Source organism: Myotis daubentonii, chromosome 1 (assembly GCF_963259705.1).
Source record: "Myotis daubentonii chromosome 1, mMyoDau2.1, whole genome shotgun sequence".
Classification (NCBI taxonomy): domain Eukaryota; kingdom Metazoa; phylum Chordata; class Mammalia; order Chiroptera; family Vespertilionidae; genus Myotis; species Myotis daubentonii.
The window spans coordinates 218,205,476-218,222,025 of NC_081840.1; the positions used below are offsets into that span (position 1 = coordinate 218,205,476).

Below are 16,550 nucleotides of genomic sequence, written 5' to 3' on the forward strand. Positions count from 1 at the left end.
AAGTACTTGAGCAAAAGGTGATAAACTCCAGAGGTTGCACTGGGTAAACCGGAATGTCTATTTCAGCTCCAGTTTTATAGATACTTAATTTTTCTCAGGTTGTATTTGTAAAAGTGACTAAACCCTAACTCTGAAAAATAAAAGCTCAAAAAAATCATAGTTATTTGTGTGCTATTAAATTAAAATTTTAATATACACTTAGAATTCCCAAAAAAGCAAATAAGCTCTTGAAAAATGATAGTTCATTAATACAAAATAAAAAGAAAGTAATGTTTTCTACCCAAAAGACTTATAAAATAAATAAAGCTTTAAAATGTTATTTAGAAGGAAAATAAATGGCCTTTTACATTTAAAATGTTTAAATAGGAAGACATTACCTCTTACCCAAACTCATATCCTCGCCAAATGAAATTATTGTTGGCTTCAAATCAGTTTCCCTAATAATTGGAATGTATGATATTAACTCAAAGGATCTCAAGAGTTTTATAAATAAGGTAATTTCTAAGCCATGAGAGGCAAAAAATTAATAAAAGAATCATAATTGTATAAAAATCTTTAAATGGGTATTAGCTATCACCATGCTATATTTTTATAACAATGTAAGTAAATAAAAAGTCTTTTAAAATTGTATAATATTTTGTTTTTAAAGATTTTAATGTTGACATTATTACAGGAGTCCTACTCCCCCTACTGTATAATAAATGTGCAGCATGTAAAAATAAATGACTTTGAAACTATGAAATTAAAAAATTATTTTCTTTATGCTGACAAAAAATAAAGTAAAACAAAACAGTAATAGCTTAGGTACTTAATAAAAATATTTTAGTAATTCTTTGATTACAAATATAACACATTTATTTAAGATAATTTGGAAAACAGAATATGTAAAGAAATAATAAATACATATCAACAAATTTCCATCATCCAAAAATAACCATTGTTAACATTTTATTCTCTTCTTTTATTTTTTCTATATATGTATATATAATTGAGATATATATGTATGTATACATATATATACTCATGTACATTCTTAAAGTGGAATTATATTGTCATATCTTTTTATTTTTCCATTTAAGATTACATTCTATGCACTTTCCTATTTTGTAATTTCCTCAAAAATGATATTTTTGATGCCTGTATAATATTATCTTTTGGAAATGCCATGTTATATTTCAGCAAGCCCTATTGCTATTCATTTAGATTCTTTTAAAGTTTTTACTCTTATCATGAACATAAATTTCTGTGTTTCTCTGATTCCTTTAGATAAGATTCTAGATGTGGAATTATACTAGGAAAAGAGGTATAGATATTTTTAGGAGGGAACATTTTCTTTTTTTGTTTATTCAATTCATTCAACATTTTAAGTAATATGTATTGAGCATCTACCATGGGACAGACACTGTGCCAGATGTTGGAGATACAGCTGGGAAAGAGAGACTGATGCTGTTTCACAAGGACTTCAGAACCTAGTAATAATACAAACGACCCAAGTATTGTGGTAGGAAGTACAGGGTGCTTCCCATGTGGAGGACTACAGACAGGAAGAGTTAACTAAGCACCTGATAACTGGGGGGGTCAGAGAGTCTTTCAAAAGAAACTACCATCTAACCTGATCCCTGAAGAATATGCATAAGTCGGCTAGAAATACATGGGGAGTTTCAGGTAGAAGCAGCAGCATAGGCAATGGTTCTGCTGGAACAACTGGGAGAGGTCAAGTATGATTAGACAGAGAGAATGTACATGTGTGTGGAAGTGGGGAGGGGAGTGGGAACATGGGGAGGGGCAGTGTGAGTAGGCAAGAGATGAGACTTGAATCATAAAAAGGGGCAAGACCAGTTACAGCCTGGTAAGCTAAAGTAAAGGGTTGGAATTATATCCTAAAAGTCTTAGAAGTTTTAGGAGGTGGAGTGACAATAAGACAAAAAGACCAATTAGATAGGGAATGAGAATTAAAATAATATAAAACTAACAAACTTCCTCTTTTTGCTTAGGTTACTGGATTGATAGAAAACAGAGTAAACTCAGCCACATAGCATACCTTAAGTTTGCCTGAAGGTTTCTGGACTGTACAGAGAAACAGGCTGAATACCATCCGGAACCAGAATTCCAGGTTCAAATCCCAACTCTTTCACCTACTAGTTTTGTGAAGGTGAATGAAAGATCATAAGAGTAACTCACCTCAAAAGCTTGCCATGATGATTAAGTGAGTGAATACTTGTAAAGCCCTAGAATGGCACCCGCCACACGATTAGAGCTCCATGTGCTTACTAATATTATTTCACAAGAAAACTCAGGAACTTGTATTTATCATGCTGTGTATCCTTTTCTTCATAATGCTTTCTCTGAAGGATGTAGCAAAGTAGTTCCCAAGGTATTTTACATGGAAATGGGGTTCCATGGTCATGTAAGTTTGAACAACACTGGACTAAATCAAAGTGAACAGTTTCTTTACTGAAGAAGTTTTTGAGCCTTTAACATTCAGAACAGATTGTAAGCAACAAAATTAAGAAGTTTTCAATTAAAACCCAAAGTATAAAGTAAATATCCATGAGTTTATACTGATATAAATAATTAAATAAACAGAGTGGGGGGGAGAGAGAGAGAGAGAGAGAGAGAGAAAGAAACTCTTCCATAAGGAAAAATTCAAAATAATTTGTTGATACTCCCTCCTCAAGGAAGTAAGAGCATAACTACCCCTCCTTAAGTGTGGACTACACACAGTAACTTCCTTCCAAAGAGTAAATTATACAGAGGGGGGAGGGAGTGACTTTACAGTGATGAAACCTCACAAATACTACCTCTGCCAGATGATCAAGGTCAACATTAACAACACTTCCTAGCCACCTCCCCTAGAGCACACAACCTTACATTACAACTACCTATGTCCAAATCTTCTTAAACCATGAAGTTATCTAAAAGCAGAATCTAAGTTATTTTTGAATCTCCATAGCACATAGCAGAGTGTCTTCTCCTACTAGGTATTTATTTAGTAAATATGTTTTAAATGAATATTGTAATCATTGGTAGAAGAGATTGCAAATGCCTTTACTATTCATTCAACATAAACTTACTAAGATCCTGCTATATAAAAGTTAGCATACTAGATATAATGGGCATACAAAATGTTTTTACAGCATTACTGCTTTCAAAAGACATACATTTCAGAATGATATGTACAGAAATTACTATAATGGAATGCAATTGGTGAAAAGGGCCACGAAATGATCGTGTGCTACAAGAGTGCAAAGAGGAAGAGATACTTTTCAACAGTGGTGTAAATCAGAGATGTCATCTGAGCTGATCCTCACAAAGCAAATAGGATTTTCATAATGCAAATCAGGCAGAAACGGCTTTCCATGATGATAAAAAAAATAAGAAAGGTATTAAAGATGCAAGAGGGAAAGACAAAATAATTCACTTGGATGGGCACACAGGACAGTTATAAGACAGCAAATACTGATAAAGTGAAAGGGGACACTGGAACAAATAGTAAAAATTCTTAAATGTTGGGCTTTGGAATAGGAAATTAATTTGTTAGGCAATTGGGTGGGAGTCACTAAGTTTGTTAGAAGGCAGTGAGATACATTGTAAGGGTTCATCTGCTTGTAGTTCAAGTTCATTGTGTTGAGATTACATAGGGTGATAGACTCATTGAAAGGTAAGAGGTGTAAGCATAAGGCAAGGATGCTAATTAATGTCTGAAGCCAAGTAAGCACTCAACAAGAGATAGTCATCATGGTCATCATCATGATCACTGTGATCACTATGGTAATAATGATGAAAAAGAATAGAAGGCTCTCTAAGACTATGGGAAGAAATCATTTATAGAACTCAGTGAGTATTTGGATTTGGAAAAATGAGGTCGAAGATATTTCATGTCTACATTAGTATAATAATGATGGAAACCAATCATCAGAACTTGGGAAGGCAGAAGATACACTCATTTTAGAAAAAAACATCAGAAACTTGGTTTTAGACATGCTGAGTTTGATCTAACAGAAGAAATGCACAGTAAACAGTTGATCATAGAGGAATGGATCCAAAAAAGGTGTAGCAGCAAAGTAGGAAGCTATGGAAGCTTGAATGAGATGACCTAAATATTCTCAATAAAATAATTGGCAAATGTTCAAAATGAGTGAGGTAGAGGTAGAATTTCAGGCTACATAAGCATGGCAAAACTTTGGGAAAATCTAACCAGAAACCAGGTAATAAATAATGAATTATAAAAGGATTGACAGGCAGCAAAATGAATCCACTGGAAGATGAATAAGTGGATTTAGTCAAAATTAATGGTCAGGCCAAAACCAGTTTGGCTCAGTGGATAGAGCGTTGGCTTGCGGACTGAAAGGTCCCAGGTTCGATACCGGTCAGGGGCATGTACCTGGGTTGCGGGCACATCCCCAGTAGGAGATGTGCAGGAGGCAGCTGATCGATGTTTCTCTCTCATCGATGTTTCTAACTCTCTCTCTCTCTCTTCCTCTCTGTAAAAAAATCAATAAAATATATTTTTTTAAAAATTAATGGTCAACACATATGATTTTCCTCCTAAGTGTTCAACATTTGGGAGAAGAGAACGAGTAGACAGTAGAGGTAGCCTATGCTGAAGGATATGTGACAGGAGTTATTTTCTTTTTTAACTGCTTTTTGCAATTTTTCTGTTTGAATTTTTTTATTCTTTTAAAGTGATTTTTAGTTGTTTTCAGCCCATTTATAGTGTATATTCACTTGAGTCCTGCAACACAACACAGTGAGTACATAACAGTCTGCTATGAGAACAAATATATTTCAAATATGCCATCATCAATACTGGCTTCAAAAGCCAAAATTTTAAGGGGACAGTGCACCAGTTCATCCCCATTTCATTCCTATAATATCACAGAGCAAGGGGAAATTCTATCATATTTTAAATTTCAGACCTGTATGGTACATAGCATGTTTTTTCTACTCAATGTTTTCAGGATTACTTTAAGTATGTGTGATCCTTGGTTACTGAAAGTAAAAAGAAGAGTATACAAATACTATTCACATCACTTTATTGGTTCTTACCCAGTTTTTCATACAGTGAATAACATATACTCCTGACATCAATAAGGACCTTTCATTCTGCATTATATAACCTGACATGGAAAATAAAAGTAAACAATAGCCAACCTGTGCTTTCCTCATGTATACCAAAGGCTCTTTAAGATGTTCTGGAGGTACTGCAGGGTGACTAGGTAGAGGAAACCTAGGAACAAGAAGAGGCAGCTTAATATTGTGCCTTACTCTTGATAATTAACTAATTCTCTTGGTTAGAAATTACTTACCTCTGTAGCCCATGTTATGAATGAAATAGACTACTTATTAGCAGCGTATGTGTTGACACAAGATGCAACAGCCTGACAAACTTCAACTCTTACCCTGTAGTTTTAGATTAGTAATTTAATTACTTGTTAAATTGCATAATTATCTGGGTTCATAAATTGAGGTAATTTAAAATATTATTTGGCTCTGTAAATGCTCATGATAATTGTCCTATTAATTTTAACACAGAAATATAAACATTTAGAGGAATCTTTTAAGAAAAAAAATCCATTGACATATTAACATATCAACTCTTATCCTTTTTCACATGATTATATATTTTTATACAGTTGAAATAATAATAGAAATATTTATTTGAATACACAGGTTTTACTATATAATACATTCATTTACAAATTTAATAAAATTTTAAAGTTTTATGAATTCTTTCTGTTTTCTAAGTCACTTTACATTTTATATTCAAAATGTATTGTTTTTATTAAGAAAACATTTATTTAGTCAATAGATTTTTGAGCCATTCTAGGTACTAAATATATGATAGTGATTAAAACAATATCCCCTGTTCTCATATATCTGACATTCTAGTAAAGAAAGTGAATAATTATAAAAACAAATAAATACATAGAATAACACCAGATAGTAATAGGTGTCATGAGAAAATGAGAGCAGGTAATGGGATAAAAGTGCTTTGGAAGGGTAGGGAAAGCATCTAGGGGAGCTAATATTCTAAGACATAAGTGGGAAGAAGCAGCCTATCATACAAAGATCTGGGGCAAAGGGAAAGCAAGCATAAGACCCTAAGGTGGAAACATTTGGAATGTTTAAAAATCCTTAAAAAACAACAACAAAAAAACATTAAACAGAATGGTTGGGATATAATGATCAAGGCACAGAGTGATGTGAAATCACATAGAAGGCAATGGGAAAACATGATACTCCAATCGTTTACTCCAATCTCTTTCACACACAAAAAAAGGTTATTTATAGGACCTGTACCTACAGCAAAGTAACTATGCTGCATAGTCAAGAACCATACACCGAATTCTCAAGAAATTCCTCATCCAGAGTGGGACATCAGCATGTGAAGGGTTAATGACATACGAAGCCACCAGTACCTATCCCAGAACCTAAATGTGAGAGGTTCAAATGTCCATAACAAATGTTTCTAGAATAGAAAAGAGTAACCTATCCTACCTCATTTAAAGACAGCTTCACTTACTGATTATTTCTAGCTCATTGTTTTTCCCGCTAAAATCTACATTCCATATACCTGAATAAATCACCTTTCACAAAGAAAAACATGATAACCTCTAGATACCTCAGTATTTCTTATATGCAAGATCATTTTAAAAACCATTATTTCATGGTGCTCAATGTGTCATTTGTAAAGGGACATGTGGTTTAGAATTAAATATCACTCTAAAATCCTTCCACTTTAATAATAATTACAGTACTTCTAAATGCAATAAAACTTAGAAATTTAGGATTGAAATTGGGTGCACTTACTGTAGAGAGAAGGTTGTCAGATAGAAACCTGTGCATCATTCTTGACTCCTTCTCTTCCGATCCCCTGAGCCCCCACAAATAGTTCTCAGCTTTTTCCTCCCCACAGACACTGTTTCAGGGAACCAGCATCTCTGGTCTGCATTCACCCGTCAGACTGTCCCTGCTTCCGTGCCATTTTCAACCTATTTGCCAATTTGCCTGGCTGCTAGCCAGGAGCGATGTCTCCCATGTTCACCAGTGCTTGCAATCCCAGTGTCTAGCGTAATGCCTGGCGCACACTAGATAACCAGCACATTGTTGAATGAATAAAATGCAAATATGGTCATGTCGCTACTCTGCTTAAACTTTTAAATTGACACCCAAATGCTATTAGGATCCAGTCTACAAAGCCTTGAGTATGAGGCACATTCTTGCCTACGTAGCTAATACCATCCTTTACCATGGCCCTTCCCCTATACCAGTGGTCGGCAAACTGCAGCTCGGCAAACCACGGCTCACGAGCCACATGCGGCTCTTTGGCCCCTTCAGTGTGGCTCTTCCGCAAAATACCAGCTCTTCCACAAAATACCAACTTCTGCACATGGGCCACAAAGTTTAAATCACACTGTACGTACGCGCCCACATGTGGTATTTTGTGGAAGAGCCACACTGAAGGGGCCAAAGAGCCGCATGTGGCTCGCGAGCCGCCGTTTGCCGACCACGGCCCTATACCACCCAGCCATTCAACTTCTGTTCCTTCACTGAGCCACAGTTCCCCCTCCAAGTCTCTGAGCCCACTGTTCCCTTCTGCCTACAGCACGTCTCTTCGCATGCTGCACCAGTGCCCAGAGCAGTGCTGGCACATGGCAGGGACTCAGTAAAGAACTGAGGAATGATGAAATAGTAAATAAACTACAAAGGCTAACATTCTAGATCTACATTTTTTGTAATGACAAATGGTTCTATATATCTCAATGGATGCTGAGGGCAAGTCCACATACACAAAGAAGTTAATTTTTTGTATGATGGTCTTAATAATATTAATAAAGAGAAAAAGGGTAATATCCCAAATGGTAACAATAAATAGAACGTTGGTAAGCTTCAGTTTTCTGAAATAGTAACTTACAAGAAGCCCTAATTACACTGAATAAATAAATTTGTAATATAAATTTTGGTGACATATAAAAACTCTATATAGTTACAGCAAGAAGGCTGGGGAGGGTTGGGGGACAGGAGGGGGTTGGTAAGAGATCAACCGAAGGACTTGTCTGCATGAATATAAGCATAACCAATGGACATAAGACATTGGGGGATAGGGGAGACCAGGGGAATGTCAAGAAGGGGGGAAAAAAGGAGACATATATAATACTCTTTGTAATACTTTAAGCAATAAAACAAATTTTTTTTAAAAAAAGGAAACATCCAAAAACAACAACTATATATAGTTAATATTCTCAGGCAAAAGTGTAATTTTTAAAAGTATTAACTAATTTTAAATGCTATATTAATATTAATAAGAAATAATACAATGAGTATACATAACAATACTGTATTCAGCACTTACAAAGTAAATATAGCTAAACATAGTATTTCATCATAGGTAGGAAAAACTCACACACTCAGTTCACTATAAACAGCATTCTGAAGTTTCTTCTCCCAACCTGTTTTAAAAAAAACAAAATATATAAACATATTAGTTTCAAAGATAGATATACATTATAATTAATGTACCTTACTGTAACATTATACTCATTTGTGAAAGCACTTTATCAGCTGGCAATTGCTGTGTAGTGTTATTAAGGATTAGTTCCTATGCATTCATAATATCCCTTGGCAAACACTGAGTAGCCAAGTTGTCAACATTATATTATTTTTTAAGTAAAACTATTGCACCATTTCTCAAGACGGGAGAAAAAGTTCCTTCTTCTACCATTAAGTTGCTCAACAAATGCTGAAATCTCTAGCCATTGCACTACTAGTTCAATGATGACTGTGCCTAGAGAAAAGCAAGAAAGAGCCAGGCAGCCGGGCTGGTGTGGCTCAATGGTTGAGCATTGACCTATGACCTAGGAGGTCATGGTTTGATTCCTGGTCAGGGTACATGCCTGGGTTGCAGGCTTGATTCCCAGGGTAGGGCATGCAGGAGGCAGCCAATCAATGATTCTCTCTCATTATTGATGTATCTACATCTCTCTTCCTCTCCCTTCCTCTCTGAAATCAATAAAAATACTTTTTTTTAAAAAAAGAAGAAGAAAGAGCCAGACACTTGGAAAATGCAGACCACAAGTAATCCGTTACATGAACTAGTCAGTAAACGCCTAGCAGCAGAAGTGGATTATTATAAGGTACCTACCACAAGTCAGATCAGTTATCTTGGCTGATAACTACTTGAACTTTTCTGGATAAGTAAACCACTTAATATCTCAGTTTCCATGTACAAAGGTTAGAATAGGGAACCTCTCTTCTTGCTCTAAAAGGGGGGAGGATTTTTGTTGTTGTTTGTTGAAAGGGTAGAAAAGAGGAGGGAAAATAATTGTAGAAGGAAAAAAATATATATACCAAAAAAAAGGAAAAGACAAGTTCCTGAACGAGGAGGATTTTTCATATATTCAGGATGTATTTGATCAGGAAGGTAAACAGTATTTAAAACTAACTGATGTAAAGCAGTCATTTCCTTAGTGACCCTAAATTTTTACAGCATTTATTGAAATGTTTGAAAGTTCTAATTCTTCCCAAATAGAAATATATCCAGCCACTTTTTCACAAGTTTGAATGCGTAATTAGATGGGGATGAAATATTTCCTTCAAATACAGTATTTCCTTATTTTGCCTTAAAGAATTGGGGGGGGGGAAACAACTTACAAACCTGATGTTTTAAAGAATCTCTTGATATCTTCTTTTAGAGATTCAAGTTTAATATCAGTTCTCTGAAGACTGGCCTAATTTTAGAAAAAAGAAAAAGAGGTCAAGATAAGTCATTGGGTTGATATTTAATGTTAACAGAAATTTTTAAAAAGTGTGTCCAAATATATAGACTATTTAAAAACCTCGCTCTGAGGTCAGAACACCTGGGAATTAACTAGATGAGCTCAAAAGACAGAACTCTTTTTCAACTACTCTGAAATAGAGGATCTGTGGTATTAAACATTTCTACTCAAAATATAAAAACTTGTAGCTCATAGCTATCTAACATCATCTAGTGTTTTTATCTTTATGAATACTTAACATCATTTTTCCAGTAGAAAAAATACTCAGACTTCATAAGTTCATTCTCCTAATATTATACCCAACATATACAGCATCTACACCTAATGACCAAAAACCCAGTTGCATCCTTAAAATGGATTTTTGATTAGTATCTTCCTCTTTGGATTGCTGCTCAATGTGAACCTGCATTTGTTGTGCATATTTATGGGAAATACATAAAACTACTATTTCACAAATGCTTATTAGTACCTCTTTCCTCTTCAAGAACAAGCTTTTTATTCTACTGATATTTCATACTGTAATTTTTACCAAAAATATAATTTCTCGAACCTATAACGGCTTCATGACTTTCAATATGTTGATCTTTCATCACTTAGCTCTCTCTATCAAATTCCAGAAGTCTACTTCTTAAGAATTATTTCTAGTAGAGTATCTCATAAGCATTTCAAACCTATGAAATAAAAATATTAATCTTATCTTCCATTTACTACCTTGCTCCTTCTCTTCTATTTTTTAATCATCATCCATGCAATTACTATCACCAGATCTTCCAAGTAAGAAACATTAGTTACTCTCAATTCCATTCTAACTCTTCTAAGATTTGACCCACTTCTGGAAAGATTGCATTGGTGACAATGAGTTGTTTTTGCTTTTTTTAATCTCCCTGATTTCCACATAAAAAGAGACCAAGCAACTCAATACCAAAAGCAACATCCCATGGAAAACATGTGCAACAAAACTTGATGATAAGATATCCCCTACAAGCCTAACATACAAGCAATAGGGGACACACCAAGGACACAAAATCTATAGTGTATGGTAGTAGCATCTGTGGATGGGAAGCAGTGGGGTATCTGATATATGTAAAAACAGAACTCCAAAATAGCCGACAAGTTCACTGGAACATATGATAAGCCAATTTTAGAACAGGAGCTGAAACTGAGAGGGGTTTGGCCTAATCCAGTCAAGCGGATTAGGTCTGAAGAGACTGGAGCAGCCTTCCACTTGTGAATTCTTGAAACTGACCAACCAGTGCACTGCACCCTTTTCAGACAAGGCCACCTTGAGGAGAAAATACTACCGATAAAGTAACAAGAATTGAGGATTACAGTGAACCAATTTATTACCTTGAAAACTGGTAAATAAAGGAAAAGTAATTTATCTTGCTTTTCCTATGGGAACTGTACCACTGGGCAACCAAATAGTAGATAAGAGGAAATGTCTCTTTATAAAGGAATTTCAGCTAATAACTAAAACAGATATGATATAATTAGAATATCACCATTTTGCAACCCCTCATAACTTACTAATTCTAGGCATTGAGCAGAAACAGCTAATAACATTGCAAAAGACAGACACAATGTGCTTCTTGATGAAATAACATTGCTGCCAACGTCGGCGGCCACCTGTGTCTGCTCAAGCCACTGGGTCCAGCTGTCAATTTACAAGTCACACAAAGGACAGAGGAACATGTTACACTTCACCATGGGTGTGCAATCAGAAAAACCCAGGATGTGAGAAATTATAAAGGTCAAACGGCCCAGTTCTTCAGCAATAAATTATAAGGAAAAAGAAGGGAAGGAAAGGAAACGCATAGATTTTTAAAGACTTTAAAAGGCATATCAAAAAAATTTTTTGGAGAAACCAAGATGGCGGCATAGGTAAACACCAGAGATTGCTGCTTTGCACAACCACTTACAAAGGTGCGGAGGCGCATGCGGAGAGGGCTGGCGGCTGAGGACACGATTGTCTTTTTCAATCGGGAGGGAGTCTCAAGCTCTGAGCTCCAGTTCCGGGCGAGTCTCTGAGGACCCAGACTCATATGGGAGAAACGGGACTGTCTGGCATTGGTCGGAACTCGAGGGCAGCTTTCTCTCGGAGGCGCTCACAGTGATTGCCAGGGCCTCTGAGGGCAGGACTGAGAGCAGCCATACTGCTCGCTCCACCGGCCCTGTTGATCCCCTGGGACCCACCCTGCCCAAGCTGTACACGGAGGCTTTTGCATATGAAAGGCCAGGCCCTTTGTAATCTGAAAATTACCTAACAAACTGCAGCTGGCCCAGGGCCCCAGGGCAACTTGCATTGCTTTACAGCTGGCTTCTGCTGGGTAGCCTCAGGCAGAGGCTAGATTAGCACCTCCTTAGATCCAAGAGCCAGTGTACCCAGTGGTCAGAGTGGGACCATCCAATTACAACTCCTCAGATCCATAAGAGACACACTCAGGGGGCAGACTCAGTGAGCACCAAAGCCCCACTGAAGCAAGTCTTGCCCCAGAAGGGTGTCTTCAGCACAGAAGTTCTCCCACTGCAGACACAGCTGATTCTCACAGCCAATTAGCCTGGAGCTCAATTCCTCCCAGGGATCCTACAACAATCAAGGCTTAACTCCAACAAGACTGTGCACAAAGACCACAAGGGGGTGCACCAAGAGTGTCTACCTCAGGTAATTGGGGAGGCTGAGCCACTGGGCCCTATAGGACACTTAGCACAGAAAGCCACTCTATCGACACAGCAAAGCATAAAAAAATGCCGAGACAAAGAAACAGGTCACAAATGACAGAAATGGAGGAAAGCAAACTACTGGATAAAGAGTTCAAAACCACACTTTTAAGGTTTTTCAAGAATTTTCTAGAAACCGCCAATAAACTTAATGAGACCCTCAAGAAATCTAGTGAGACCCTTGATGTTGTGATAAAAGACCAACTAGAAATTAAGCATACACTGACTGAAATAAAGAATATTATACTGACTCGAACAGCAGACTAGAAGATCGCAAGAATCAAATCAAAGATTTGAAATACGAAAAAGCAAAAAACACCCAACCGGAAAGGAAAATGAAAAAAGAATCAAAAATACGAAGACAGTGAAAGGAGCCTCTGGGACAGTTTCAAGCATACCAACATCCGAATTATGGGGGTGCCAGAAGAAGAGAGAGAGCAAGATATTGAAAACCTATTTGAAGAAATAATGACAGAAAACATCCCCTCCCTGGTGAAAGAAATAGACTTACAAGTCCAGGAAGCGCAGAGAACCCCAAACAAAAGGAATCCAAAGAGGACCACACCAAGACACATCATAATTAAAATGCCAAGAGCAAAAGACAAAGAGAATCTTAAAAGCAGCAAGAGAAAGACAGTCAGTTACCTACAAGGGAGTACCCATATGACTGTCAGCTGATTTCTCAACAGAAACTTTGCAGGCCAGAAGGGAGTGGCAAGAAATATTCAAAGTGATGAATGCCAAGAACCTACAACCAAGATTACTTTATCCAGCAAAGCTATCATTCAGAATTGAAGGTCAGATAAAGAGCTTCACAGATAAGGAAAAGCTAAAGGAGTTCATCACCATCAAGCCAGTATTATATGAAATGCTGAAAGGTATCTTTTAAGAAGAGGAAGAAGAAGAAAAAGGTAAAGATACAAATTATGAACAACAAATACACATCCATCAACAAGTGAATCTAAAAATCAAGTGAATAAATAATCCGATGATCAGAATAAATTTGTGATTATAATAGAATCAGGGGCATAGAAAGGGAGTGGACTGACTATTCTTGGGGGGAAAGGAGTGTGGGGGATGCGGGAAGAGACTGGACAAAAATCGTGCACCTATGAATGAGGACAGTGGTGGAGGGGTGAGGGCGGAGGGTGGGAGAGGAACCTGGTGGAGGGGAGCTATGGGGGGGGGGGAAGAGGAACAACTGTAATAATCTGAACAATAAAGATTTAATAAAAAAAAATTTTTAATTGGCAAGACCAAGTTAGTGTCTATGGATATACATTTGGTTAATAAAACTATCAAGAAATGCAGGAAAGTGATTACCAAATCAGGTGGTTGGGGAGGGAGGAATTCGTGATGGGGATGGGGCAAATGAAGGGGTTTCTGGTTTGGCTGGCAAAGTTTCCCCCCTTTTTTTTTCAGTTTTTTTTATTTCAAGAAAAACGATTTTAAATATAATAGTGTTACATGCAATAAACCTTAATATTTCAAGAAAATGATCTTAAATAATGTTACATGCAATAAACAATATCTCAAGAAAACAATTTTAAATATGATAATGTTACATGCAATAAATAATTATTCAAGAAAAATTATCTTACATATAATAATACTGCAGGCAATAAACATTAATATTTCAAGAATAAAAGGGTTTTAAGTATAATAATATTACCAAAACTGTACTAACATATTATGATATCACAAAAGTTATAGGAAATATTAAAAATCTGCAAATAACAGAATTACTTCTATTATATTCTAGAATATTTTTCCCCCTCTGGCTCTACTTTTGTTCATCAGTTTATGTTGTTGATTATATTCCACAAATGAGTGTGATCATATGATATTTACCTTTCTCCAACTGGCTTATTTCACTTAGCGTGATGCTTTTAAAATCTATTTTGTTGGATATGAGTACTGCCACTCCAGCTCTTTTTTTTTTCTTTTCCATTTGCATGGAAAATTTTTTTCCATCCCTTCACTTTCATCCTGTGTGCGTCTTTTTAAAAAATATATTTTATTGACTTTTTACAGAGAGGAAGGGAGAGGGATAGGGAGTTAGAAACATCGATCTGTTGCCTCCTGCACACTCCCCACTGGGGATGTGCCTGCAACCAAGGTACATGCCCTTGACCCCCTTGACGGGAATCAAACCTGGGACCCTTCAGTCCGCAGACCGATGCTCTATCCACTGAGCCAAACCGGTTAGGGCAGGGGTGGGCAAACTTTTTGACTCAAGGGCCACAATGGGTTCTTATACTTGACTGGTGGGCCGGAACAAAAGCATGGATGGAGTGTTTGTGTGAACTAATGTAAATTCAAAGTAAACATCATTACATAAAAGGGTAGGGTCTTTTTTTTTTTTAGTTTTATTCATTTCAAATGGGCCGGATCTGGCCCTCGGGCCGTAGTTTGCCCACGGCTGGGTTAGGGCCTGGGTATGTCTTTTGTTTTGAGGTGGGTCTCTTGTAAACAGCATATAGTTGGGTTACATTTTTGTATCCATTCAGCTACCCTACACTTTTGATTGAGCATTTAATCCATTTACATTTAGGGTTATTATTGAGAGGTACTTATTTATAGCCATTTTAATTCTGTGTGGCTAGGTTTCTCTGTTTCTTCTTCTCAGCAACAGGGTGGGGCAGTTGCTTCTGCTTGGAGGCTAATTGTTACTTTTAATCTCTTAAGTGGCCTCAGGGCAAGGTGTTTTCCAATAGGGTGTGTTGACTAACTTCCCCCGAGGCAAGGCAGATGTCTACGTGGGAAAGATATCCTCTGCTGTGTGAGGGAATGACTCAACCCAGGAAACTTGGGGTACTCTGCCTTCTGAGCTCTATCCCTTGAGTCCCCAGTCCTGGGTTCTGCTCTCGCAGCTCCAGTCCATTTCACCCTCCCTCAGGCGGAGCACAAGGTGGGTGGCTCCACAGGAAAGTTTTGTTTCTTAGCCCTTTAAGAGGGTGCCTGAACTTTTAGCTGCCACTCCCTGGCAGACAGCACCCCACTGCTTTTCACAGCTAGATGTTATGTGGGTACCCTCCTCAGTTGGGTGCTTTCTGCTGGGGAGCCCAGCTTTGGGATTAGATCCCAGAGTTCTCAGTTGCTCCCCTCCACAGCTGAAATCTCTCTCTGGGACTTCAGTTGCCATCTGTGAGTGCCTGGCCAGCCCTGACGCTCCTCCACCCCTCCTACCAGTCTCTATGCGGTCTCCATCTTGGGTATCAGGGTTCTCTCCTGTGAGTTTTCCATTGATTATTCAGGAAGCCTTCAAAGTTTCCCTTTTTTACCAGAGTAGGTTTGACAAGGTAGTTCATCTTATAATAATTCATTATATTATAGATTTGTGTAGTTTCCTTTTGTGTTTTATTTTATGAATAAAAAAGGGTAAAAAAAGATTGAAAAAGGGTCAAAAAAGATTAAAAATATATATCTCCCAACCTATTCCCTGTCTCCATTCTAAAGTCCGCACTTAAGTCCTCCTTGTTTCTCGTTTGGATCACTGCAACAGCTTCTGAACTGGACATCCTGACGCCTTGTTAAATTGCAACTACCAACCACCCCAGCTTCACACCCCCTTATTCTGCTTTTTCTTCTTTCTTAGTATTTATCACCTCTAATATGCTGTGTGATTAACTTACTTACTATGTTCATTGGTATAGTGTCTATCTCACTTCACTGGAAGTGGTGAGCCCCACTGTCCCCACCCCACAAGGTCCCAAAAAAAAAGCCTAAATCCTTTTCCGTGAGACAGCCTCACATATTCAAAGATAGTTATTGTGTCTTTCCTAAAAGCCTCTCATCTTAAGGCCTCATATATCTCCAGGTTCTCTAAATTCTCTTCATATCACAGATTCTTCTTACTACCCTGGCCATTCTTCTCTGAGCCAAGTCCAATCTAACTTGTCCTCTACTGTAGTCACTTCCTCACTGACCTCTCTACTTCACTAATCCCACTAGACCAGGGGAGGGGAACATCCGACCCACAGTCCATATAAGGCCCAAGAAATCATTTGGTCTGGCCCTGCCAAGGCAACCCCAGCCAGAACTCAAAATTCA

At 37.3% G+C, this 16,550-nt stretch overlaps 1 protein-coding gene across 4 annotated transcripts in view; it reads right to left on the bottom strand.

Annotated features, from left to right (window-relative positions):
- Positions 1 to 16,550, bottom strand: part of TBC1D19 (TBC1 domain family member 19) — a 118,640-nt gene that overhangs the window by 78,876 nt on the left and 23,214 nt on the right. For 3 of the 4 annotated variants that reach the window (XM_059673879.1, XM_059673869.1, XM_059673860.1), the window contains exons 2-4: positions 9,659 to 9,731; positions 8,408 to 8,453; positions 5,155 to 5,230 (exon numbers count right to left, since the gene is read on the bottom strand). In XM_059673879.1, the coding sequence (XP_059529862.1) occupies positions 5,155 to 5,230; positions 8,408 to 8,453; positions 9,659 to 9,731 (195 nt within the window). The remainder of the gene's footprint in view (positions 1 to 5,154; positions 5,231 to 8,407; positions 8,454 to 9,658; positions 9,732 to 16,550) is intronic. The other variant, XM_059673890.1, reaches the window with a different exon arrangement.